We start from the raw sequence: 27549 nt of genomic DNA, 5'->3' as shown, positions 1-27549 counted from the left end.
AGCAAATCAATCTAGACCAGATCCTGTGTCACTTGTTACTGTTATTGTGTTTTTGACAAACTGTGCCAAGTGACAGTTTATTGGTGCCACTCTTCATGGGACTGTGGGGACGAATGTAGCCGGCTATCGTCTACATTATGTTATGATTGAAAGTAGTGTTTTTTTTATAGTGCTGTCAGTTTAACGCGTTATTAACGGCGTTAACGCAAATCCATTTTAATGGCGTCAATTTTTTTATTGCAACGTTCGTTTAACTTTGTAGTTTTTTTTCACATGCTGTTGCAACAACTAGTAACGTTAGAAAAACTACAACACCACACCGGATCTAGCTAGACTGGAAACAAAACAACAGACACACCGCACACACTTGTTTAAGAGTAGTAGACGTTACGTTTTGAGTGGATGGCGAGCGTGAGACGCCGAAATGGTTGCCAATAATATTCTGAATGGAAAGTTTACTTTTAAAAAGTTGGCAAATGGTTCCATTGACAAGACCAAAGTGATCGGTGTGCTTTGTCGTTGTGACCTGAGCTATCATCGCAGCACGTCCAGTCTGAAATACCACTTGAGGCCAAGCACACAACTGATGCGAATTCTCTGCCCCCTCGTCAAAGCCAGGCAACAATGGATGATTTTTCAATAAAAACAACTTTTGCACAAAGCAAGCCGATCCACTTTTCCATGTTGATAAGAGCATTAAAATGAGAAAAAAAATAATGGGACAAAAATAAATCAAGGGACATTTAGAATAGATAAAAATGTGCGATTAATTGCGAGTTAACTATGACATTAATGCGATTAATCGAGATTAAATATTTTAATCGTTTGACAGCACTAGTTTTTTAAATTAACATTTTTAAAATGAACTGAATTAATCTAATACATCGACCAAGTCCAAGGTTCAAGTGTGTTCTGCCAGAGTGTGTGTGTGTGTGTGTCTCACCCCAGCCAGCAGACCAAAGAACTTCTCGTAGGTCCTCTGTTGAGCGCAGCAGTCCAGTATCATGTTACACAGCTCTTTCTGTTCACACAAACATAAAACATCTTATTAACACAAGGAACACATTTATACAAAAATCACACAAAAAACTACAAGAAATAAAAACAGACCTATAGACACATCCTCCTCTAATGTCTAATATACTCTTTCTTCTGGCTGAAATGTCTTTGCCCTATTTTGTTAGCAGTTTTCACGTCTCTTCTTTTCTTTTTATTTATTGTTTTACGTCCCCAGGCTTCATTGATTCTGCCTCAGCTCCACCCACGCCCCACGTCTTTGCGTATTTTCATAGGTCTTCAGAAACCTATGTCCATTTTAAATAATACAGGCTAGTGTTACTGGACATTAAGCTCTGTCTTCATACTTAAACAATTTAAAGTATAAAACATTTCTATTGTGCAGCTTACATCCGCACTTTGTGATTTATGTATCTTTAACCATGATAGCAATGTAGCTCTTGGGATGGCAATGTTGCTTGGTCGTACAAACACTCATCGTCTAAGATTTATTGTTGGGAAACAGTGGGCAGGTCAGTCAAGAAGACGCCTTTAGACTTCTTGATTTAGATGTGAAACTTTGTGGTTTAATGACTTAGTTATTTTTTCCCCTAAGAAACACCTCAGTCAGTGTGTCCGTAAAGTGTGTGTGAGACAGAGGCTGTGAGAAGAATGTGCCAGAGGACAAACATCTTTGTGTGTGTGTTCCAGCTGTTGTGTTGAGTGATTCAGTCCTGATGCTGATGAAACTCTGGCTGACAAGGTCATCAGATCTGACCTCACACACACACTCACACGGACACACACATACAGAGTGCATTTTCAGTATACTTGTATACTGCAGTGCACAGCAGCTGTTTGTGCTCAGGTTCTCTGTGTCTTCAGATTCAGCTACATTTATTATTCATGTCACTAAAATCACTGCATCCTCTGCAAATGGACGTGAACAGGTGATGCCTCCCGAAACACCTCCAACATGAACTTGTTCACCAGCTGGTTTTCTATCAGTTAATCATCTAAGGCACAATTAATCACAAAATATACAGACATCAGAAAATTGTCCATCGCAAGTACCTGGAACCTAAGATGACAGCATCATATTTTCAGCTTATCTCATTTTACAGCAAATCCTCACATTAAAGAAGCTGTAACCAGTGAATGCTTGAGGAATTACTTAAACAATGAGTAAACATTATCACAATTATTGCAGCTTAAAGCTCTGTTGATCGATACAACGATTAGTCACCTAACATATTCTGCAGTACAATAATATCACACACGCAGAGCCCAACACGTCTCCATGTTTTATTTTGTATCATCACGCCCATCAGCAGCTCAAATGGTCCCATGTGGTTAGGCCCAAGTTCACAGAGTTTAACTGAGGACAGGTGTTGGTACTTTTCCTCCACAGTCTGCACCCGTTTGAGCAGAAGTCAGTGATATATTACAGTTGAATGTGAAACGTTTAAATGTTTATGCCACATTCACATGAAACTCTTTGGCAGGGAAGTGAAGTCATCTTTAAGTAATTTCTCTAGTGGCATTCAATTTGAAAACGTACCTTTTAAAAATATAAATAAGTGTGTACGTTAAGCAGCCAAACAAGGTGTGAATGACATTTTTTTATGCTTTAGCCTCAGTTTTTTAATATTTAGCCAGCAAGACATGGTTCTTCTTTAAATACGAACCAACCCTAACACTGCTGATCAAACCTGCCAGAGACAGTTACCATTTCAACAAAATCAACCATCATCGGTTAGAAATGACACGCTTTTATCCTTCTCTGTCTGAACAAGTGTTGAGGAGCCACACGTCATCAGTGTGAAGGTCAAACACACAAACCTGTCCTCACAAAGATAAAAAAAAAAACAACACACAGCTGATCGTCCTCTGACACATGATTCTCTCTCACTCACTCACCAGCAACTGTCAACTTCTGAAAGCAACTATTACTGTTACACAACCTGGCCTCAGGACCACAAACACAAATGAACAAGTGACAGACACAAAATGCAGCGTGTTCACCCTCCTGTGGACACTACAGTTTTCCACACCATCTACACTGAAAAACCAACATGTTTTCTTCCTCATCCTTTCCTTTAATATTGAACTTGTTTATTAGCGCCACCTTCTGGTCAGCAGTGTGCAATAAATCCTTGCAATTTACTAAGCTGGAACCAGACTCAAACGAATCAATAATGGTCAAAATTGTTGCTGATTAAGTCTCTCGATCGACAGATTATTTCAGCTCTAGATTTGTGCAACTGTTCATTACAACAATTCTAGTCAACAATGACTGTATACTGTGCATCAGCTTGTTTTATTCATCCATGCTTCAGAATGACTTCAGAAATGAATGGTATTTTCTGACTTATCCTCAGTGGAGAAACGCTCTCCTCTCAAGTGGAAAACTGAGAGAAAAAGACAACTTTTCACATACCCGTATCGTCATTATCCTCATATCACCCTAATTTGTGTTTGTTTGTGTGGACTCACCGTCTGGCTGTCAGGAAAGTCCATCTTGATCAGTTTGTGAGCGCACTCCTCAAAGTCCAAACTACAGGGGGAAAAAATCAATTAATCATCCATAAGTGTACATTAGTGAGTTTGTTTGTAAAACTGTGTGTGTATTCCTGTTTCTGTGCTTCTATGTGTGTAATTTTCCTCAATCTGTTTCAGTGTTCCATCCTATTCTTCAAATCTCTGAACTGTTCTTCAATAAAACCATGGTAACTAGGCTGCGCACACACAGATGCACGCACGCACGCACATGCACACACAGCTTTAAACACAGCTTTAAATATTAGTCCAAGTCCATCAAATATAGAAGGAGCTGTAAATAACTGCCAACACCCTGAGAGACAACTGAGTCACTGACTGTATGAGTGAGCGTGTGTGTGTGTGTGTGTGTGTGTGTGTGTGTGTGTGTGTGTGTGTGTGTGTGTGTGTGTGTACGTGTATGTGTATGTGTGTGTGTGTGTGTGTGTGTGTGTGTGTGTGTGTGTGTATGTGTATGTGTGTGTGTGTACCTGGACTGTATAGCGAGATAGATGGTTCTTCTAAAAGCAACCAGGTTGACTTCTGTCTGATCAAAGATGGTGACCTTTTCATCTGTGAGACAGACAGACAGACAGACAGACAGACAGACAGACAGACAGACAGACGGCGTCTTTAGGGTCATCAAGGAAGCTGTTTGTGTTTTATGTTATAATCAGTTAATAATCATACCAGAATATTAGGGATGCAGGCATGGATTTCTTTTTTCAGCCAATACAATAACCAATAATTACCCGCTTCTCATGGCAGATAGCTGTAACTGATCATTTCAACAGTTCTGATTCTTCTAATGTTCATTTATTCTTTTTAGTAAAGTTCATCAAAAAAACTTCATAAAGCATATCAATCATTTTGCATAAGATTTAAAAATGATTTATTGTTATGGGGCACATTTGTCAGCTGTAACTTAATGATCCCAATCATTTATAATAATGCAAATTTTCCATTATCAGCTGATAATTTATCTGTCCCAAGAGAATATTGAAATAATGATTAATATGAGGCTATAACATCAGAATAGTAAACAGTAAACATGCTCAGTGAGGTGTCCTTTAACTCTCCATCTATCAACGCAGGCTTTAAACTGGAGCTGCTTCATTTCAGGCTTTATGCTAAGCTAACAGTCTCCTGGATGTCGTCTCATATTTAACAGACAGACATATGGGTGGTTTCAATTCATCGATCATCTCCTGGCAGGGACACAAAAAAAGTGTATTTTCCCCACAAGTTGAACTATTTCTTTAAAAAAAGAAAGACCACATTGATGCAGCAGATGCAGAGATATTCTAACCAGTCACTAGTACGAGTCAAGCTCCAAAAACAATAGATCCCATATTTCCCAATATGCAACTACATAACATCTTTTTGTTAAATCCTTGTTGCCAGGTACCCATGTCTTTCAAACTCCACAGATCCAGTTTGTAATATCTGTAACACAGGCTCTCCGTTTAAACTTTTAAACGGTCAAGCTCAAGCTGAGATAACCCAGAGGGCATCACTATGACATCACCAGTGTTATTTCCCAGACTTGACAAAGCTCCTCCAAAGCCAAAGATTATTTATTATACAATCGGTTTCTTAGCAGTACAATCAGTGGGATGCCCCTTTAATTTGAGAAAAATAAAACCTGTTTAAGAGTTTAACCATCTGTCTCACCTTCTCCTTCCTCCTCTTTCTCGTCTTCGTCATCTTCATCATCGTCGTCTCCGTCTCCCTCCTCCCCTGAATCGCTGCTGCCCTCGTCCAGGATATCTGTTGGGACGTGACAGCTGATTAGTTTGACTGTTAAGGAAGTAAGCGCTGATTGGACAGTGCGATGTTTGTGCGCATTCTTACCTTTTTTAATGGTTTTGTATTTCTCCTCGTTCTCCAAGAAGTCTGGGTCCATCTTAAACACATCTGAGTGAACACACACACACACACACACGTACATTAGGGCGTCAGATATATATACTTATTTCTGCAGAGAGAGTTGTAGAGCCAGGTGGAGGCCCCCCCCCGATCCCCCTCTGGAGCTTACTTAGGATGTCCTCTGTGTTGTATTCGTCTTCCAGTGGCAGCATGTGGGTGAACTGGTCTTCCTCATCTACCAGGTCCAGGCCCTCTGGGATCACTGGATGATCTTTGAAACCGTCCTTCCTGATGGCAAACATCACCTCGATCATGTACTGGACCCTCTTATCAATAGCCGACTCATGGAGGACGTTTCTGAGGCGCTCAAATATGGCTGAAGAGAGAAACAAGCAGAATTTGTAAGCACTTGATAAACTGTGCTGATATTCATATTTTGTGTTCTTTTATTTTGGAAACGCAGACCTTTCTACAAATACTGTTTAGTTTAACAGAGCATTAACCGTTAAACAGAGTTTATGGTTGCAGCTTCAGCGTACCATTGATTCCTCGCGGGGACACCTCGGTCAGTTTGAGTCCACACTCCTTCAGGAAGGCGATGGCGACCTCCACGCTGTCGTCAGTGGGACGCTCCAGCAGCAGAGTGAGCATCTCCAGACACAAAACCTCGTGGGCCTGAGGGCGAGGGACATCGGAGCAGACAGAGAGAAAGAGAGAAAGAGAGAGAGACGTAAACACACTTTATTAGAGCTGAACATCTACACTCAAACTGTCCATCGGTATTAAGGTCAGACAGCAGGACATACCACATTCTGGTTGATGAGATGCGCCACAAACTTTGAGGCTGTCAGGCACTGTTGCTGGAAAAACAAAACACAGACCGACTTTAATACATTATGTGTCACACTACCTGTCGTTCTCTGTTGATCCACTAATCAACAGCTACAGACAGACATACAGTCAGACAGGTACCTTGAGGTTGCGGCGGTAGCTCTTCCTGAAGGTCAGGATTAGGCGTTTCAGGATCAGCTCTCCGATCTGAGGGAACTTGGAGTTGATGATGGCGACGACGGCGGCGTAAACATGAGTAAAGATTGGAGACGCTGCCTGGGCCTGCAGCACCGAGCGAGACAGCAGACCCCTGAAAGACAGAGACGTGGGAAGTCAGACAGCACATAACCTCCAGACTTTTCTTTCTCTTGTGGGATAGCAAGACAAGAAAGTTTCTGTTTCAATTTCCTTAATAAATCTCACTAATCAGGAAGTTTGATTTTAGCCCTTTATGGCTCCCTACTCATCTGAAAGAGCTAGAACAAACTGTTTCACTGCAAACGTCACACTTCTAACACTACACCCTCATGTGTTTGTGATATTTTTAGTAAGAAGCTGACAAATAATTAGCTGTTTTTTAGATTATTGGAATATTGAGTGTTAATGTGAAGTTGTATGTTATTGTTCACCTTCCCCTGATGATGTTCTCCTGCAGCAGCTCCTGGATGATGTGGACAATGTTCGACACGTTGACTTTGTTGATCAGACCATTGATGGACTTCTTCAGAGCCTCCCAGCTCATTCTCTGATAGGCCAGGCTGCACAGAGGGCGGGGAATCAGCAACAACAGAGATTCCAGAGTCATAACAGAGAGTTGCCAGTGTTTCCTCTAGGATTTTTTTTTTAGCAGTGGGGGCAGGCCTGTCCGAACAACCCCCATCCCGCAGAAATATAACAATGGCGGGCCGCCATTCCAAAATCAACATAGAGGAAACACTGGTTGCTGTTGTTTTTAATGCAGCTGGGTGAAGAGACTGTTTGCCAGGATTGTGTGTTTAAGAGTTAGTAATGCTAGAATATCCATTTACAAATCAGTGCAATGAATTACCACATTCATATTTTTATTTCAACAACGGTCATGTTCGCTTTTGTTTAGTCGATTAGATTTTATTTAAATACCAACACTCAAATCTCAGATGTCAGAACATCCCTGAATACACCACGACCGTCTGCCTCACCACTCAACAAACACTTAAGTGTTTTACCACGCAATGATAACTTAACTTTGCCCAACAAATAAAGGCCTTATAATAGTTTATACTGAGACAATTCAATGTTTACTATGATGTATTATCTCTCTGAAGCAAGTCTCCAGTTTCCACACGGAGAGTTCCATAGAAATAAACGAAGAAACCTCGAAGAAATAAAACGTACAAACTCATGGATGATTGGAGAGTGACCAGCAGAAATGTGAAGTGTACAAGATTTGCACTTTCAAAAGAAAAGAAAGAAAAAGAAAGAATTAAAAAAACTCTCTCACCTGCTCTTGTCAGTAATTTGCTGCTGCATCATGCGTAGCTTTGCTGGGGGGATGTAAGCGCCACCGGTCCTTGTCAGGATCGGGTCCAGCTCCTCCTTCTTCTTCTTGACTGGGGGCTCTTCGGCTGCCACTGGCTCCCTTTCCGGCGGAGGGGAAGCCGAGCGACCTCGCCTCCTGTGTTCTGACTCCACATCCCGGTTGGTCCGCCGGTCAAAACGACCGCCCCTGTCGTCACGGCGATCGTCATAGCGATCCCTGGGAAGAGCAGAAAGTTTAGTAGCAGCAGTAAAAAAGGATGAGTAGAGATCTGTGAACGTATTTAGTATTTTAGTGTGTTAAGAGTATTATGTGTAGGACGTTTTATAACACAATCACTAGTTAGTATGTGTGTGTGTCTGTCCGGTACCGAGTATAGCGTCCTCTGTTGTAGCGATCCCAGTCTCTCTCTCTGGACCTGGATCTGTCTCGTCCTCTTGACCCGGACCTGTCTCGTCCTCTTGACCTCGACCTGTCTCGTCCTCTTGATCCGGACCTGTCTCGTCCTCTTGACCTGGACCTGTCTCGTCCTCTTGACCTGGACCTGTCTCGTCCTCTTGACCCGGACCTGTCTCGTCCTCTTGACCCAGACCGGTCTCGCTCTCTGGACCTGGATCTGTTTCGCTCTCTGGATACAGATCTATCTTGCTCCCTGGACCTGGACTTGGATCTTGATCTCTGGAAAACAAATAAACAAAGAATGTCAACAGTATTTCTTTCAGTCTTCACGTTTTTTTGTGATCAAGTTTTTATTTTCCATTTTTGGATACTGGAGGTTAAATCAACAGAGAACTTTAGCCTTACATAATAGATCAACAAACATAAGACATTTCAAAATAAATTACAAGCACACAAGCATTCAATCAGCTGTCCATCCAGTCTTTTAAAAATTCCCCCTCCCTGAAGTGTGAGTTCAGCTAAATAGGACGAACAACACAGCAGCTCTGAACTTAAGAGTCAGTTCCTACTCAAAGTAAAAGCTTGTAGGTACCTGGGGAGTTCATGTCTAAGATGACAGTAATGGGCACACAGTTCTCTTCTATTTGTGATTCTGTCACTCAACAAGCTGCGACTTTATTCAGCAGGTCTGTTATTAAGCAGGTCAGCTAACTTACCCCTTGCTATTTCATCTCACAAACAGGTCTTCATGTCAAACCTTGCTCTGTTGCCATGGAAACTAACACAGCAGACCAGCCAAGTTTGTTAGACCACTTATCCAGAATTGTTAAATGTTTAGTGAGGCCAGACACCTCAAAGCATGAATAACAGCCTGGATGCAAAGTGAGCATTGCATGGTGGCTACATTATCGGAATGCTGTGGCTCGCACGCCTTTCTAATGTAAACATCAACGTCAGTCCCTGCTTACTTTGATCTGAGCCACACTGCTCCTAATCTTCCTCAGGGCCCCATGATGTTCATCCTCATCATCACTGCTGCTGCTGCTGTCTGAGCTGCTGGAGGCAGGGCTCCTGGAGGCGGCACTGCCTGCAGGACTGGCCCGAGGGGACGGCTTCTCTTTGGGGCTTCCTTCAACGGAGTCGGCTTTTTGAGGCCTCTCTGCTGTTGGACTAGACTCGTCTTCTGAAGGTCCTGAAGACAGGGAGAGGGAGCAGCATTGTCAGATGAATATCAACACCACAGCACAACAAGTACTGCTACTGTTACTACAACAACATAAAATAGTGAAAGCAGGTTTTACTCACCACTGTTTTCTCTCTTTGCAGGACTGGGACTTCGACTTCTGCCTGGAGAGTCCATACCTGAAAAACACACGTACACATTAGTGATTATAATTAATAAGTGTTATTAACAGCCATCTTAAATCCACATGTACACAAAGAAAAGCAGAAAGATTCTGTTGAATAAACAAGGAGGCCTGTTTATATCAATATTTCAATTATTTGTCATCTAATCCCACAAAAGATCAAAAACCAACAATATGTCTCCCATCTTTAAATACTCTCTGGCTTCTCCTCCATTGTATCTGTTCCTACTGGAGGCATACTGAACATTGCTTAAATGGTTATATATAAATAATACATACTTTAAGTTAAAAAAAAGAGGAGGGTAGTTTCCTAAAACAGCTAGCCACTGTAGTTTTTAATTAACCATTACTCAAACAGGAGAACATTTTGTGGGACTATTTCTTAGTTTCTACATAATTTACAGGTTCCCATCTTCACTTTTCATGGTTTGGGTTTGCAGACTGACAACAACCTGCTACAGATAAACTTTTGGGCAGCTCTGAGAAACTTAAAATAACCACCAGAACAATCAAATCAAGCCAACTCCAATATACTAGATGTTCTCAATCAACTAAGATGGAGACTTAATGTGTGAATATCCCAATGTTACAGCAGTATGTGGATATTGTTGTTGTTCGTGTATACACTCAACAGGATAGCACCAAAGCCTAAAATTTAAGATGCAGGGATCGTCAAAATAATTGAATTAAATGAAAGTGAGAGTTGTTTTATTTTCTGTCTATAATCGTCTAATTACCAGCGTTAGTGTTGTTATTTGTCTATGCTGTCTCAGTGACAGGTGTTTGCGAATCACAGCAGACAGAAACTACTTACACAGCTTCTGGTGATTAGGTTTAGATGGCCCTTTGAAGACGTTGTTAGATAAAGTGTGTGTAGAGTTACAGATAATATATATATATATATACACATATTAACAGAGCATTTCTTCCACCGGGTAAAATACAGTAAATATCATAAGCCCGCGCGTCGTAATAAGTAATTTAATGTAACTTTAGGTAGGTTGTTAAAGTAATAACACTATCTGTAATTGCTAAACAAACTCCAGTGAAGGTCTCAGTTTTATCGCCATGTGTGTTTGGATGAGCTAAAGTTAGCTAGTTTGCTAATCCTGTTATAGCTCCAGCTCGTTAGCTAAGCTGCTAACACTTTGCTAGTCTGTCGCTAAAAACTTTCTCTTCTCCGTCTTTGAAGAGAAACTCTGTCCTCTTACTTTATTTTCTGGCCTTTAATATCCTCTTACCGTCAGGGTTTCCGACTTTTCGCCCCTCCGTTAAATCAGTGTCGTTCTTCTGGCGGAAAACTTCCTACAATAAACTTAAACACTTCCGGGTCGGGGACCACTTCCGGATTTCATAATAAAAGTTTCCACGTATGAACTGTTTTCATATCGCCTCCCGGCGGTGATGATGATGATTATAGCTCCTCCAACGATGTTAGAGCTCAACCAGGTGAGCCACAAGGGCGCCCCCCAGTTGTAAAACAGTTGAATTATATCCAAATTAAAAATAGTGCTTGTTGCTTCATTTTAGTGCTTTGAACATTTGAAATAGTTGAAATACTGAAACAGCTGAAGTTGTAGTGTAAGTTAAGTGTATTGTAGAAGTAGAGTAAGCACTGAATGACACACTGCACTGACACTGAATGAGTCCAAGAACTGAAAGGAGTTTAAATGTCAGGTGTAGTTTATTTTATAACAATGCATCCCATCGTATAAGCTTAATATTGGTTTTGTATATAAAATCTTAACCTACAAATTAATACAAAGCTATTTATAAGTGGAGTCCAATAACTATTTAAAAAGTGTATGATATCCATCTGAAATGTAAAGCACTAGAACTATAATATAGCATAAAATTAAAATACCCAAATAAAGTAGAAGTAATACAAAATTGTGATTAAGTACCATAGCTACCTGAGTAAATATTACTATAAGTACTTTCCACCACTTGTGCAACCTGGCAAAGATAATGGCTCTACTAGTACTTTCTATATCCTTGTGCGCAGGTCTAAGTCTGCAAACGACTGTTCCACTCACTCTCTCTCACTCACTCACTCACTCCCCCACCACACACACACACACACACACACACACACACACACACACACACACACACACACACACACACACACACACACACACACACACACACACACACACACACACACACACACAGCAGTATCAAGTGAGGCAGCACTCATGTGTACTGAAAATAAATACATCTTTATTACTCTTATCTCTACAGAGTGATCCCTCCCCTGCATCCCACTGACAAGACATCAATACAAAATACACATTATTAATAGACATCAATAGAAATTAATAGACACCAACAGTGAAGTGTAATTAGAAGTGTGTGAAGGATTCAGGATCAATACAAAAAAAGTATGTGAAGCCTCAGAGCTCACAGTGAGTGTTGGTCCAGCAGAGCAGTTTGTGATCAGTGAACATGAAAAAAAAAAAAAATAGGTTTTCTAAAAACACAAAGTCAAAATGGTCAGAATCTAAAGGTCAAAGGGCCATTTAATAATGGGTGATGATTTAAACATTCACACCTGAGCCAGCTCCATCAGCTGAATAAAGACTGACTAAAGGCTCAGAATCATTAATACGTAAGTGGACCTTCAAGCTTAGAATCCATTCACCATAAATTGCTCCCAAAATCATAAAACAAACAGCCGCAAAACACTAAGTCAATACATTTTTATCCAAAGGTTCAGCTTTCAGTAGATACTTTCAAATGTTAGTCTGTGTGGAAATTTTGTATTGATTGACAGGTGATCACACTCAGCAATGGTTGGTGCAGAGTGATTGTTTCACCTCAGCTACTCCCAGAGTTTTTCTGTCTTCAATAATGGATTGCATATCTGGAAACCTGTGACCACACAGACACTGTGTTGATGTTCAGTAATCGGGGATTAGTAATTCATTGTTCAGTGAACAATCAGTTCTGTGGATTCTGTGCAAAGTAGGAAAATCGCAGTTTTTCTCAATAAAACCAGCAAGTTCCAGATTCATTTGTATCAGACATCTGCATGATGACTGATCACATCTGAAATGTTAGCAGTGATTAACTGATTTATTAACAATACTCTCAGTAATCAGTATGTATGTTCATATTACGGCATCAGATAGTGTGAAGCTAACATGCTAATGCAGCTATGGTTGGGACTACTCTGCCCACTCACCCATAATGGCTAATCTCCTCCCTCTGACCAGTCATCACATCATCATCAACATCATCATCATCATCACTGTCGCCATGACAACTTACCTAAAACCTGCTGCTAAGCCTAACCTCCACAGTACCTCATGACATCACACCCTAACCTCATCACCTGCTCAGGAACAACCAGCACACACACAAAGCACAGACTGACAGACTGAGTGTTAAAGGAATCCTCTCATTCAGGACGGGATTAGCCTAGCTTAGCACAAAGACTGGAGACAAGGGCAAACTGCTAGCCTAGCTCAATCAAGACAGAAAACAACCCACTGTACAACTCCAAAGCTGTCTAATTTACATATCTCGTATCTTGTTTATTGAGCAGCTGTAGAAATAGGAATATGAACTGAGGACATTTTGTCTTTAGCAGTTGATTTGTTGGCTAACAACTGCTGCAGGTAGTGACTGCACACAGCATCTAAAACGCTGTCCTACAGGCCTGCTTTCAGTACAATTCACACAGGTGTCTATGATACATAATATAACAAACACTGATATCTGGTTTTAAGAGCGCTGATTCTTATATAATAAAATTACTTTTGGCGATGATTTCTCATCTGTTAAAATAACTAAAAACACCTACGTGAATGAACCTCAGGAGGACCAGGGCTTTTAGCTAGACAATTTCACAGTACCTCGGTTTAAAATGATGTCAAAGTTAATAATGTTACAAATATTTTTTGATGGAGTTGTGACTTTCATTCATGACACAGTTGTCTGGTCAACTCACCAGCAAGGGGAGCGTCACATCAGGGAAAAAACAAAGACATTTCAGAATCTGAATCTGACTTACTCAGCTGTGAAGGAGGCGAAAGGAAAAGAAGCACAATAACAGTGATGATGATGACGATGATGACGATGATGATGAAGGAATGTTGACATCTGTAGGATCCCAATCCCTTAATTATATACATCAAATCCCTCTTTTAACTTTTTACATTAGAGTGAAATGTGCATGGAATGAGTAACTTTAAGCAGTAAAAGCTCAGTTTAACCCTCAGCAGGATCTTATTGAAGATGAAGGACAGTAATGCTTTCATAAGGCATGAGAGCACAGATTCAAACATTATTAAGGCATTTACAGTATTTGTAAGGGAAGTTGGTCTGTTGCTCTCTGAACATGTTTAAGGCTCAATTAAGCCAAATCACTTTCCCCTCCAGTTGTATCTCTCCATGCAGATAGTTTTTGTTTTAACAGCCCATCCCAATACCACGGAAGACAAAGGAATTTCATTTGTGTCTAAAAGGAGAATGACATTTAAAGTTAGAAACCTTTACATTTTCATTAACCCGGTTGTTGATATTATTTGTGATCAGCATTTTTCAGCAATAGCCATTCAATGTGATGACATTCTGTAATTGCTTCTCTGTATGACAGTGATCATTGTTAAAGCTGGAGTCAAATGACCTACCTACACACAAGGGATTTACAGGAAACGATGCATGTAAGCATGTAATCCAGCATAATTCCATGTCATTGATATTAGAGCCTCAGTTTACCGTTCACCCCTACAGCCATATCAGAACTGGAAGTTACTGCTAATGCTAACACAACATGTTAACACAACCTTTGCTGTATTGGGGCGTAGGCAGGAATGTCAAAACTTGTCACCAAAAAAGTGCAGGGAGGTTAGAGAGGAAATATGTCTTTTTTCTCATTTCGGTGTAGTTCTTTACAGTTTGTATTGACTACATTTAACCCTGATTACTTCATGAATTTTTCACAACAGTGTTCTAAACAAACTGTTTTCTGTACAGTTTGTTACAGTGATAAATATCAAAAATAAAAGTTAAAAGCTACTGATCGTATTATTATTATTATTCTGATTATCATCATCAGGACATAACTTGTGCTAATGTCCTGACCTGATCACTAGTAGTGGTGGTACTAGTAGAGTACTGTCAGCTGTACAAGATGTAGTACTAGCAGTATTAGTGGCAGTGGTAGTAGTAGTAGTTCAAGGCCTGGCTTTGTTAGAAAAAGGAAACAGGAGACGCGAGGAAAAGACAGTACATCATTGCTGATGGTTCACAGGGACAGGCTGATCCTGACTGGCATTCCCGACTGGCATTCCCAGCATGCATCACACCAGCACACTAGAACCAACCAGACACGTAAACATCCTCGTCACGCTCTACGTCCGGTCTGAAGTTCCGCCCTTCACCTCTCACTAACGAGCGCACTCGTTAAGAGCCGGGCGGTCCACAGGTGGGGCTGGCGAGGTTTATCACATGTAGGTGATGTGTTCATTTCAACATCAGTGTTACAGACATACAGTGTTACTCAGGCATACAGTGTTGCAGACAGACAGTGTTTCTGCTCAGGCTGTAGTTACTAAGGCTGAACGTGAAAGGGTGAAAGCTCTGCTGTTGCTATGGCTACAGGGGGTGTTGCCTTGCAGGCACTGGCGATCGCCGTGGCGACACAGTAGCCAGCAGCTCGCTGTAGATCTCCCGTCGCACCTCCTGCGCCACGCTCTCTCGAATCTGGAAAACAACAGAGACACAACTGGTAAAACAGCTCCTGGTTAACAGTTAAACAGCTGCTGTCTTAACATTAAATTAACGAGAATGTGAAAGATGAAAAAAATGGACATTGGCTGTATTTGGAAATGTTTTCCCCTCTATACACACAGTGAACATTAAACATTTACATAACGACAGTAATAAATATAAGAGTTGACTCTTTAAGTACTAAATTTACTATAAAGTGCGACAGCCTGTTACCTCTCTGATGAGCTGCTGTAGGTTATCCACCCTGACTCCTCCTGCTGCTCCCTCCACATCTGGTATGTTTCCTCTTCTTCCTCCTCCTCCTTCTCCTCCTCCTCCTACTCCTCCTACCCCCCTGTCCCTCTCTCCCTTCTTCTCCTCCTCCTCTTCTTCTTCCTCAGTGTGTGTGTTGGGTCGAGGCGGGGGAACGGGTGTTATGTTGATTGATGCCCGGTACACGCCCCCTCTCTGCTCCCGTTCTTCTCCTCCTCCTCGGACTGGACTAGAGGATCGAGAGGAGGGGTTGGTTGAGGGGGTGTGACCATCATAGCTGATCTCTGATTGGAGGAAGAGCTGCTCTCTGAGGAGGTCTGACACCTGGACAGACAGATGGATTGGCATTGACATAATTACATTAGGACAAACTTGAGCGTTATTAGCTTTATATAACAAACGTGTGTGCACGCGAGCGTGTGTGTGTGCATGCTGACCGGCTCCATTGCTCTCAGTGCAGAGGCGGTGGACAAAGTGTCGACACTGCTGTCTCTATGGAGACCCTGAGGAATAGAGAACAGGATTGACAGTATCACTACATAGCCACATTAGTCACACAATCTGTAATCACAAATTTTTATAGCCTAACGTGTCGGTGGCGTGTGTTGTGTGTTGTGTGTGTATTTATACCCCTATGTTGTGTCTACATATGTGGGTGTATATACCCTTTGGTTGTGTAGTGTGAATATACCCTGTTATGTGTGTGCATTACTTTCTATAAAGTGTGTATGTACTCTGTTTTATGTGTGTATACCATGTGTCGGAAGTAGTGACCATTGTGTGCATACGTATATACACAGTCTTGTATGTGTTGTGCGTTGTGTGTGTGCTGTTGGCAATAACGTAGTGGAATAACACTCTCCTCCTCTGCACTTTAACATAACACTATGATTTGATTTTTGGCTAAATGATTGTCCTGTGTGGTCATTGTGGAGGAAGTTTAGAGGACTTGCTTAACGTCCAATCTGTTCACATGGTGTTTATTCTTAAGACAGTGTGATCATTGACTCACACATAAAAGAACCCATTTCTACAATTTCCAATTTAATTTTTTTAGTGCCCGCTCACACCTGCGCCTGCAAGATCTGCGTTGGGTCCCTGCAGGATCCCAATCCCAATGCAGTCCTCTACCCTGCGTTTTTTTTGTGTGTGTGTGTGTGTGTGTGTGTGTGTGTGTGTGTGTGTGTGTGTGTGTGTGAATCGTGTGTATATACCCTGTATTGTGTGTGATGTGTCAGCTCCATCAGTCTGTCTTCCAGCTGTTGTTCCAGCTCCTGCAGCTCCTCTCTGACTGCCGATCTTAGAGACTGAAGCTGCTCCACCTCCATCCTGCACACACACACAAGGTTTGTTTTGTGTTGTAGTATAACATATCAACACAGTCATGGTTACTGTAAAATATGCATCTGTTTGCTGTTATGAGTCACCTGTCAGCAGGACTCAGGTGTTTGTAGACCAGAGCCTGCTGTCGGATGATTGACAGCTCCAGGTCCATCATCTGACTGCGGAACAAGTTCAGACTTCGCCTCTTCTGCTGAAACTCTGCCAAAGACTGAAAACATACAGAGACAAAGTGAAACACACTTTACTGATAGCAATAACAACAGTCCTGTCAGTTACTCCTGCATGGAAACTAGTTAATTCTTTCTACAAACATGCAAACTAACAGTATGTACATTTTAGGTTTTAGTGAAAACAAACTGGAGGAGCGATGAAGGAGGATGACAGTACCTGGTGGCTGGGCAGAGCTGCTCTGTGCTCACTGAACGTGTCCGGTGTGTCGGCTCGGTTCTAGATTGAGAGGAAAGTGAAGTTAGGAACTGGAAAACAACAAGCTCCCAAAAGGATCAGTTAGAGCTAATATAGCCAAAACAATTCACTCAAAATATGAAGATCACTAAACTAGAACTAGAACACTGCGCTCTGTGAATGCAGGACTACTTCAGGAGCCAGAGCCTTCAGCTACCAAGCTCCTCTCTTGTGAAACCAGCTTCCAGTTTGGGTTCGGGAGACAGACACTAGCCCCCTAGCCCCCCGTACCCCCCCTCTCTCTAACCCCAACTGGTCGAGGCAGACGGCCACCCACCTAGAGCCAGGGTCTGTCCAAGGTTTCTACCTCATAAAAGGATGTTTTTTCTTGCTGCCGTCGCCAAGTGCTTCCTCGTGGTGGGAACTGTTGGGTCTCTGTAAATAATTTTATAAGGAGTACGGTCTAGACCAGCTCTATTTGAAAAGTGTCCTGAGATAACTTTTTGTTATGAATCGGCGCTATACAAATAAATAATTTAATCTAATTTAATTTAATTAAACTACAGGAAGTAATATCATTATCCCTCATATTAGAGAGTGGCTTCAAGGGTCATAAGCAGCAGGGGACAACTGATTTACACAATTTTCCAACCCGCAGAAACAAAAACACGAGTTGGTTGACAGTCTAAGTCTAATAGGGAAACAAGTTTGTTTAACAATATGTATCTCCTTTGTTTAATCTGTAAAACCCAGTGTAAAAACAACATGGGTGATATGTGCCAAACAATCTTTTAGCCCGGGCCTGTTCCAGGAAACCAGTGGAGAATTCAGGAAGTTACTGGTCCCAGTGAGAGATTATTAACATTATGGATGTGCTCACTTTCAATTTTATTTCAAAACACAGTCGTAACTAATGTTTGTTGTCCCATTGAACTTATTTCTATGGCAATAAGGCAAGTGCTACAAAACTAAAACCAATGAACCGTAGTTTTAATTTAATGCAAGACTGCAATCACAACAGACCAGAGCTGAAGTGACTATAGCTTAATTAACAAGAGTTTAAGAAACAGGGACTGAAGAGGACTAACCTGGCTAAGACTCTGAACCGTTCCTCTGATCTCATGCAGAACCTTCCTCAGCTGCATCTCAGTGCTGGACGGAGCAGGAGGAGCGACCCCCGGGTGCAGGCTGTGTTCTGGGGGCAGCGGCGGACAATGGGGGACCAGGTGGGGGAAAGCCGAGGGTGGATTCATGCTGTACCCAGGGTAACCAAGGTAGGGTGAGGCAAACTGCGAAGTGTGAGGAGTGGCATGGTAAGGTGACTGATGAGTGTATGGATGATTGTAGCCCTGGTGGTGCATTACTGGAGTTCCCGGATGCAGGTTGCCCAGACTGGCGCGGTGAGGAGCAGTGGAAGTTGGGGGATGATGCAAGTTGGAGAGGCTGCCTTGCTGGGGAATTGTGGGAGTTGTCGGTTGGTGGAGGCTGGTTAGGCTAGCATGGTGCATCAAGGAGGGGTTGTGGTGGTGAAACAGGTTAGGAAGACTGGCGTATGGCTGGAGAGGGGAGGGGTACTGCGGATGAGGGTTCAGAGTGAAAGGGTATGGGGTGGGGTTAAAGCTGGGACTAGGATTGGGGCTTGGGTTTGCGTATTGAGCTGCAGGGTTAGGATTAGGGTTAGGATAAGGGAACATGGATGGCCCTGGATTCCAACTTTGCTGGTTTTGGTTGGCGTTCATGTTCATTTGGAACTGGCTCGGCTGCTGCTGATTTGAGAAGAGATCAGGAACGCTCTGAGTGCTCCAGGAGTGGGCAGGGCCTGCTGGCCAATCAGGAGGAGGGCTAGAGCTCTGCAAGGAATAGGATGACCTCATCAGGTAGCGTGGGATGGGTTTAGCTGTGATGGGAGCTTCTGTAGGAAGCCTTAGTGGTTTGTTTTTACAGTCAGACGAGGAGGAAGGGTTTATTATCAACGTAGACAAACAGTTGATTTGCCCTTCCTCCTCTTCCTCCTCCTCCTCCTCCTCCACCTCCTCCACCTCTTCCTTCTCCACCTCTTCCTCTTCCTTGTCCTCTTCGGCCTCCTGGGTGTATTTGAAAGAGTACCTTGGCTGGGTGCAGGACGACTGTCCTCGGCCAAACTGGATTCTGACAGAGGACACGATCCTAGAGGGTGAGAGGAGCGAGGAGGGCAGGGAGGAGGACCTCTGCAGGGGGATACCGCCTCGTCCTCGTCCTCGTCCTCGTCCTCGTCCTCGTCCTCTCCCTAGTATTTGAGGTGTATCGTTGGACTGGTGGTCTACCCGCTGCCCTGTCCGGCTCAGCTGGTTCTGTTTGGCTCGGTTCAGAGCGCTGAGAACTGGAGAGGGTGGAGCAGGAGGACAAAGTGAACCAGAATCCTCCATGGCGTGCTCTTCCTGGGCCTCAGGACCCACTCCCTCTGTTGGTTGTTCTGTCTCTGCAGTGGTCTCAGTCTGGTTCTGAGTGTGTGGTGGATCTTGTTCTGCAGCAGACATACTCTGCGTACTCCCCGGGTCTGGTTCAGGATCAGTCCGTTCCCCACTCTCAACTCGCTCTTCATCCTGGATCTCATCCTGCTCTGTTCCCATTGGTCTGTTCAAGGGGAGTTGATGGGCTGTGTACTGGGGAACCTGCTCTGAGCTCTCATTATGATCGTCTTCTTCCCTGGAATTACTCCTCCCATCAGCCTCAGCAGCACCTCCCGGCCTCGCCTCTTCCTGTGTGCCATCTGGCAGATCAAACGCTGGTTGGTCCAGCGCGAGGGGTGTGGCCACATCTTGTGAAGGGTGTGATGTCACAGTGGTCTCGCTGTCACAGCTGTCACTACTGTCCTGCACCTAATTACACATAATTAACAATTAATTACCAATGGTGCAAGAAGCACTCAGATCCTTATTATTATTACATATAAGAACTAATACAACAATATAAAAATACTCCTACTTCAGTCAAAGCATAGAATTATCATCTGTTAAATTTGTTAAAAGTATCAAAAGTAAAAGGATTCATTTGGGGAAAAAAAGGTCCATGTGACTAATATAATTACATTGTTACTAATGTATGAATGTGTAAGTAGCATTTTAACTACTTTATATGAAGCTAAAAGGTTTAGTCCAGTGGTTCACAACGTAGGGGTCGGTTCTGCTACACAAATTTATATACATTTTTTGGACTTCTTTAACCCGGGACACTGTGATAAGCTACTGGGGCGCCCCTACACACTGATTTTTGGAAAAGGAGACAAGCCAAAAAAGGTTTGCACTACCACTTCAATCTTTACCGATGCACTGTATTTGAAAGCTTATCACATGTTTTTATTTCAAATGTTCCTCTGAAATATATATACATATATTTGTTAAATAAATGTAGTTTCTCTATAATATAAATACAAAGTAGCATATAATTGAAAGTACAAGTAGCTCAAAATTGTACTTTAATATAGAATTTGAGTACTTAGTTACTTTCCACCACTTTTAGTAAAACAAGATGAACTTCTGCTGGGAAAAATTAAAGTTAAATTAAATTAAAGTTACCATGAGATCAATGTCACTGAAAAAGTTTCTGTATAATAATGAAAATATAATAGATATCTAGGTTTATCCTGATAAAATAAATATGACAAAATGACCTTTTATCCAAAATGAAGCATTCTTTCAAATGTGGAAAACAACGAAACATAAACAACAAATATGTGATCTGTAATCATTTTTCTGGATTTAAAATTCCCACTTTATAAGGAGGACATTCATTGCCTTGTGCTCTATTGGGGAGAGGGGGGCTAACTCTGATCTACTGCATTACATAAACACTTTAAAACATGGCGGAGGATTTAAACACAGGCCCTCTTTGTATAAGAGAGAAATAAACCCCCAGGCCTTATTTTCATCACAGTGTGCTTGATGCTGTAGTGATATGAGAATCTGCAGAAGCTATGGTGGTTCTGAATGTTTTTCCCTCAGAGATAAAAGTCCAGACTGCCTTACAAGGTTTCATTACACACCATGAAATCATTTTCTACCAGTTCACATGTGATTAATCTGCAGGGACATTTCTCTCTTGATGACATAAGGCTCTGATTGGAATTATAGGAGTCAGTTCAAATAACTTAATGGTCAAAGCTGGTGATCTAAAGTGGCTGCAAAGACAGCAAACAAAACACACCTTCAGGTAGCTGTTGGAGTCGGCAGAGGGCTCCTCAGCAAAGCCACTGCTGTCTGACTGCTGACTGACAGTCCTCAACAGGTCTTAGAGAGACACAGACAATGAAACAATATGATTATTGCAGTACCCCATCTGTGCAGCTGGTGGCAGAGTACAATAATTTATACTGAGAATAAAGCATAGGCATAAAAAGACAGGACAGTCTGTCCTCACTGAGATCTGAGAGAGGTGAGACACAGGAAACAGGCTACATACACTGTCACTGGATAGGACAGAATAGATCTACAATCCTACAGGAAGATACTCAATAGAGATTCTACTTGCAGAATAGGAGGTAGAAAGACATACAGTCTATTTGGCTGTCAAGTGTGGCTAAACCGATTAACAGGTTATAGATCTAAGTGGTTTTAGACTAATTTTAACAAAGTTAAAACATGCCAAACTTGTATTACTAGTCACTTAATGCAATTCCCTTTTTACAGATCAAGCTACCAACAAAATCTGTAAGAAAAGGGCATTTCATTAACACAAAGAAAGAAAGAAATGTTTCAACTTGAGCAAGAAATGTGTGTGGGTTCTAGAGCTTTTTTAATTGGCCTCATAAATAAACAGAGACGAGAGTAAGAAGGAGTGAGACTGAATGGAGACCCACTGGAAGCAAACAAATCGTGCAACATTGCCTCTTCTCGCTCGATGTGTGCTCAACGCTCACAACTTGCTCTCTAGCAAACATTGTATAAATAAGCAACCTGCACTTTCTCCAACAAATGATGTGACGTTGTGCCAAACAGCACTTAGTTTTTGTTTGTATAGCCCTGGAGGCCGGGAACATAGAAAAGAACGTACAACAAAGATCTTCTCCTCCACAAACATTTATTGACACAAGGGAAACTTTCTGTCCCACCAAAAAAAAAAAAAAAAACTAATTGGGGCAATTTCATGAAATATAACTTAACAACAAATGAGCATTATATAAACTATATATATATATATATAAACTGAGATGATAATTCATCACATTTGTTAGATCTCAAAGATACATAGATGCAAAGAGGTTCATTTGAGAGTAACCCTGAAGGAATTGTTTATCAGAAAACTCCACAGGGGCCCTTGAAGTTAAGTCAGACATGAAGGTCAGAAGATGAAATCAGAGGTAAAGGTGAACTCACCGGTGGTTCTGGAAGTTCTGTGCGGCAGAGCCTCATCATCGTTACTCTGAATCTGACAAACAACAAACCAAATTTTAAAAGACAGAAGTGGCTGAAGGTCAGTACTTTCACTCAGATCTTTTACCAACAGGTCAGCCTATTAACATCTATGCTTTATGCAGACACACTGGGTAAACATCCTTGTTCACTTACAGCAACAGACTATCATCATGCTCCTCAGGAGGCTGTAAAGGGACGCTGGCTTTTGAGAGGTTATTGTCTTATGGAGTCCTTTTTTTACTCTGACCTGATTAGTGAAGCGTAAGCTCCACAGGAAGCTGTTCAAATCACACAAACAGCCTGCTGTCTATCTGTTGTGAACTAATGAACTACACCCATAATGATCAACCAAGGCCAGCATTTTCCCTGTGAGCTTTCTGGTTTTAAAATAGGTATATTACCCTTGCCTGCTACGGAAGGCAGGGAAATTTAATCAATAAAGCAATAAATAAAAACAAAGCTGATTTGTTCCTGTGTACTATACACGTAGTGTACTGTACAGCTATGTTTCTTCAGTGGTAACAGTTAGCCATAGTGAAGATAATGGACATGCTGTTGTTGTCTCAGCTCCTCAGGAGGTGTGCTACAAACAGACACACCATTGTGGAAGTCTGGATGACCCAGGGGAACACCTCCTCTGTGTGGGAATATGTTGGAGAACCCTGCGTTGGAAGAGTCCTGACAAATATGACCAAATATAAGTATGAAGAACCCAAGAGAACCCAGGAGAACACTGTACCTCCTCCATGTCGAAAGAGTCTGTGTTTTCTGTGCGAAGCTGGGCAAGCTGGAGGGGGGCCAGGGTGGGAGGAGCTTTCTCTGGGGTTGAGGTCAGGTGCTTCTCCTCCTTCTCTTTGACCGTCAGGGTTCCCTCCTCTGTTCTCTGATTGGCTGACTCGGGTTGATTCTCACCATTGGTTGCTGGTCTGGCACCGCTCTGTTCAGGACTGATAGGAAAGGTGAGATGTTATTGTGCAGTCAGACCAAAATTCACTTCTCATTCATTTCTATGCCGGCTAGACATGTTCACTTCTGGTCAAGAATTGACCTGCCTCTTCCTGGTTGAACGTTGACACGAGAATAAAAAGGCTTTTTGAAAGTTTTTTTCTTCTTCTTTCCTCCACACATTAATGCTCTCACAACCCTTTAGTGACCCTTTAGTTTGGGAACTGGACTAGCTAACATTATCTACAATAACTGGTCCGTCCAGCAGTACCTGTCATCTGTCTCTCCATCCCCGTTGGTTTCCTCTGTAACCGTTGCCAGGGAACAGCTGTCTTTCTTGCGGTTGTGTTTCTGGTTGACTGTATCTGCCTGGTGTTCGGGGTCAGTACTGCAGCCGTCTTGTACTGGACCGGTGTGTGCGTGACCGTTGGTGTTTGTGTGATCAGAGGGGGCATGTCCGTTCAACTGTGCATGCTGGTTAGGTGTGTGTGCCTCAGTTGACTCAGTGGCGGCCGCATGCAGGTTGTGTTTGGAGAGGGTTTTCTTGAGGAGTTTGGCAACATTCAGAGCTGAGTTGGTCCTCTTTGGAGGAGGATGAGGAGACTCTTCTCCCCCTCCTTCTCCTCCTTCTCCTCCTTCTCCTCCTAATAGAGACACATGATGAACAGATCAGAATGAAAAACGCTATCAGGCAAATGAAGTGCTTATTTTGTGAACATAAACTCTGACGAAATACACTGTATTCACTAATGTTTTGTCCATGGTGAAACGTTACTGAGATGAAACAGCCTTTATTAAACAAAAACAGTCACCAAATTTTTACAAAAAAGCTATCCACCGGTGGACTTCGGTGTGGTGGCCATGGTTACCTTGGTCCCTAGGGCTGATGCGTTGGACAGGCTGACCAGAGACCTGACTGTAGAGCTGGAAGAATTCGTTAGCTACTGTAGTCAGGACCTCAATCTGACGGAAACGACCTAAGAGAGACACAACAAAGCAGTGCATTTACTACAAAGTGCTTCACAGAGCACAAATAAAGACAGAGAAGACCATGTGAAAACTACAAACCTCCTCATTTAGGTACTAATGCTAATGAAAACCAAATGCAAATGAAAAACACTGTGCTTCAGCTGCTAGAACTGATTCTTTGGCCACTTGGGGGAAGCAGAAACGAGTTGTGAACACAGTATTGACATAACATCACCATTTAAACTGAAATGTTAGCAAACAGTTACTGATTTACAGATCCTGCAGTCAACAACTTGACAAAACAGGAATCTGCCCAGGGGAGGCAACTCAAAGTGTCAAAATCTATTTCAGGATACATGGTACTTACATGATACAAGTTGGGTTTAATCAAATCACAACAAATTATGTATCAGTCCAGTACAGGAAGACTGGTTTCACTGGAAATAATGGGAACATGGAGGTAAAGAGTACATACACACGGCACAACAGCAATGTTTTTCCCAGGGGCTCCCTAACGGGATAATCCAGACAAGGATGTAGCTAGGTAGCTAGCTAGCTATGTAGGAAAATTATGTCTCCATGTTTAATCCCACCTACAAAGCTCTGATTGGTCAATTGTTCTTCCAAACAGTTGTTATTGAGCAAAACACCAGAGAGAACAAATCTGATATGTAGGCATTGCTTCAGAGGTTTGGCACCAGGTTAACTGGATGACACAATATTGCAGGTTGGAATCGAACCCAGGCCGCTGCCCTTCCTTCTTCTTATTCTGTGGTTGTGTAATTCAAGCTGTCAGTCTCATCTCTAACAGGATGATGACTTGCATACATTCCTTACTTCCGTAATCACCCTCCCCACCCCCTTAATCTCTCCATCCCTCGCTGTCTAAATACTTGTCGGTCGGTTATGAAACAAAGACTTCTGTCTTTTGTAACTCACTCTGATGACATCACCTGAAATACAGAACAGGCCTGCGGTCTCTTATTCTCTCCTCTCTGAACCCATCCTGACCTCTTATCCTAAAAAAGCAGATATGTTGTGGCTAACAATTTTTATTTCGGCATTCAGTTACTTTACTGCTGTCGTGTGAAAATCTTCCAACTTCAATTTTGGCGATTTTCAATTTAATTTAATCATAGAAGAAGAACTGCAACATCTTCTCTGGTTAGAAGAAAAGTACAGTAATTACTATTACAGTGAGTTTACAATGCAGTAGTACTACAGTGAACTTTGGTCAACACTGACATATGCCATCAAAAATGAAAAGGCCGACCTAAACTGAATTTGCCACATTTTTAAAAGGCAATTCTATATGTACAGGAAACATGGCGAGAGAGGGGGAATCACACGTAACAAAGAAAGGTGGAACTAAACTAGGGCTATTGCAATTATAAAGTATAAATCTTATCCACTAGGCTACCAGGAAGATCAGCACACCTTCACAATAAAGTGCAGCTGTATTGAAAAGTGGTCTGATGTGACATTTGAAAGCTATTTAAAATGGTATTTTGCCCAAAACAACACAGCTAAATGTAACTATTCTACACACAACAAAGATGAAACTATCTATGCTCACTAAAAACAAACAAGCTCATAAGCAAAAAAATAACCTTGACATAGAGGTTTTCAAACCGTGGCGGGAGAGTTGAAGAGGGAGCATAGGAGAGAGAGAGAGAAGTGAGGCAAGGACACTGTGTGAGGTAAAAGGGACATATGCATGTCAGTAACAACAGGAAGTTAGTCATTGTCATTGTTTGGCCCGCTGATCAACACAGTTCCCAGTTGGAGCATTAGCAGCGACTGTCACACAGCTCATGGAGGCTATTAAGGTACTTAAATACCTTTAGTGCCTAATTGCCACCATTTGCGTCATAAATCCCACTCATATTTTTATATTTAGCGTGACTGACATGTACACTGACATATCATTACACGTAATTGTCTCTGATCCGTCTTGTCCATTCCGATTAAATGTCCATAAATTCATTTAGAAACCGGAGAAAAAGAGACTCCAGAACTTCAGTATGAAAGTGCCAGTGAAAGTTGTCCGTACATCCATGAATACATTGCAAGCGGGAACTGCTAAAAGCTTATTCGGCATACTTTCCATGGTGCCAATTTGCCAAAATGTAAACAAATACAGGCTAAAATAACCCTCAAGTTGTAGCCCACAGCATAACTCACTGAATCCATGGTAACTCTGCAGCTCTATGGAGCTTTTGAGCTTTGTTTAGCTCCTAGCTTTAGATTCACTGCACATTTACTGTATGGTTAAGTCTCAGTGCTCTCTTTAACCTCATTTCCAGCAGCAGGCAGCTGTAACTTCGTGCCCATGCGGCACAAATCAAAGCAGCTAAAGAGCCAGATATTCTTCCCAAAAGATGGTGGAGACAAAAACAGAGCTAAAAGGAGAGTGAATATTGGATTCTTCAGGCAGAGATAAAAACAACTTCAGTGGGAGGAATATGTGTCTGTCTCCTAGATGTGGAAGTAGGCAGCTGTTTGCTAAAATAGTCTGCTGGTTTTAAGTGCTAAAAAATCAATTGATGAAACTTATATACAAGCTGTAAATATTCTGAAAGAAGCTACAAATAAAGTTAAGACACATAAAAAAAATGATTGTGTCCAAGCTACAAACCAGTCAGTCATACAGCTGAGCTATTTCAGTCACATCTGGACATGACAACAGAACATGATCCTCTTATTTCAGCAGCTGTGTATGATGATAGTAATACTGTGTGAGTCTGTTTCCTGCTGACTGCTGACTCCGCACTAATGCTGATTCTGAGGATCCTAAAACAGGAAGTGAGGAATAAGAGAAAACGACACGTACTCCCTCTTTTTTCTCTTCATCCCAAGAGATTCTTTCTGATGGTGAGAACAGAGCTTACATAACAAACAACAACACACACGTGTCTGGGATCCAGGGAACCGATGGAAGAGTATGAGAATGTTCTGGAAAAGAAGAAAGCTTCCAGGAACCACAGAC

General features: G+C 42.0%; 1 protein-coding gene across 1 annotated transcript in view; it reads right to left on the bottom strand.

Annotated features, from left to right (window-relative positions):
* cwc22 (CWC22 spliceosome associated protein homolog) overlaps positions 1–27549 on the bottom strand; it is a 46329-nt gene that overhangs the window by 2890 nt on the left and 15890 nt on the right. The window contains exons 11-38 of the mRNA XM_051404326.1: positions 24461–24568; positions 23863–24235; positions 23386–23593; positions 22608–22659; positions 21439–21521; positions 18345–20114; positions 17239–17298; positions 16935–17059; positions 16722–16836; positions 15945–16010; positions 15469–15831; positions 15125–15228; positions 12336–12390; positions 10758–10821; positions 9455–9511; positions 9118–9341; positions 8121–8428; positions 7715–7969; positions 6864–6992; positions 6376–6544; positions 6210–6263; positions 5943–6078; positions 5573–5779; positions 5389–5451; positions 5209–5304; positions 4026–4107; positions 3493–3553; positions 944–1021 (exon numbers count right to left, since the gene is read on the bottom strand). Coding sequence (XP_051260286.1) covers positions 944–1021; positions 3493–3553; positions 4026–4107; positions 5209–5304; positions 5389–5451; positions 5573–5779; positions 5943–6078; positions 6210–6263; positions 6376–6544; positions 6864–6992; positions 7715–7969; positions 8121–8428; positions 9118–9341; positions 9455–9511; positions 10758–10821; positions 12336–12390; positions 15125–15228; positions 15469–15831; positions 15945–16010; positions 16722–16836; positions 16935–17059; positions 17239–17298; positions 18345–20114; positions 21439–21521; positions 22608–22659; positions 23386–23593; positions 23863–24235; positions 24461–24568 — 5465 coding nt within the window. The remainder of the gene's footprint in view (positions 1–943; positions 1022–3492; positions 3554–4025; positions 4108–5208; positions 5305–5388; positions 5452–5572; positions 5780–5942; positions 6079–6209; positions 6264–6375; positions 6545–6863; positions 6993–7714; positions 7970–8120; positions 8429–9117; positions 9342–9454; positions 9512–10757; positions 10822–12335; positions 12391–15124; positions 15229–15468; positions 15832–15944; positions 16011–16721; positions 16837–16934; positions 17060–17238; positions 17299–18344; positions 20115–21438; positions 21522–22607; positions 22660–23385; positions 23594–23862; positions 24236–24460; positions 24569–27549) is intronic.

Source organism: Dicentrarchus labrax, unplaced genomic scaffold, assembly GCF_905237075.1.
Source record: "Dicentrarchus labrax unplaced genomic scaffold, dlabrax2021, whole genome shotgun sequence".
NCBI lineage: Eukaryota > Metazoa > Chordata > Actinopteri > Moronidae > Dicentrarchus > Dicentrarchus labrax.
This window is presented reverse-complemented; position numbering and strand designations above follow the sequence as displayed.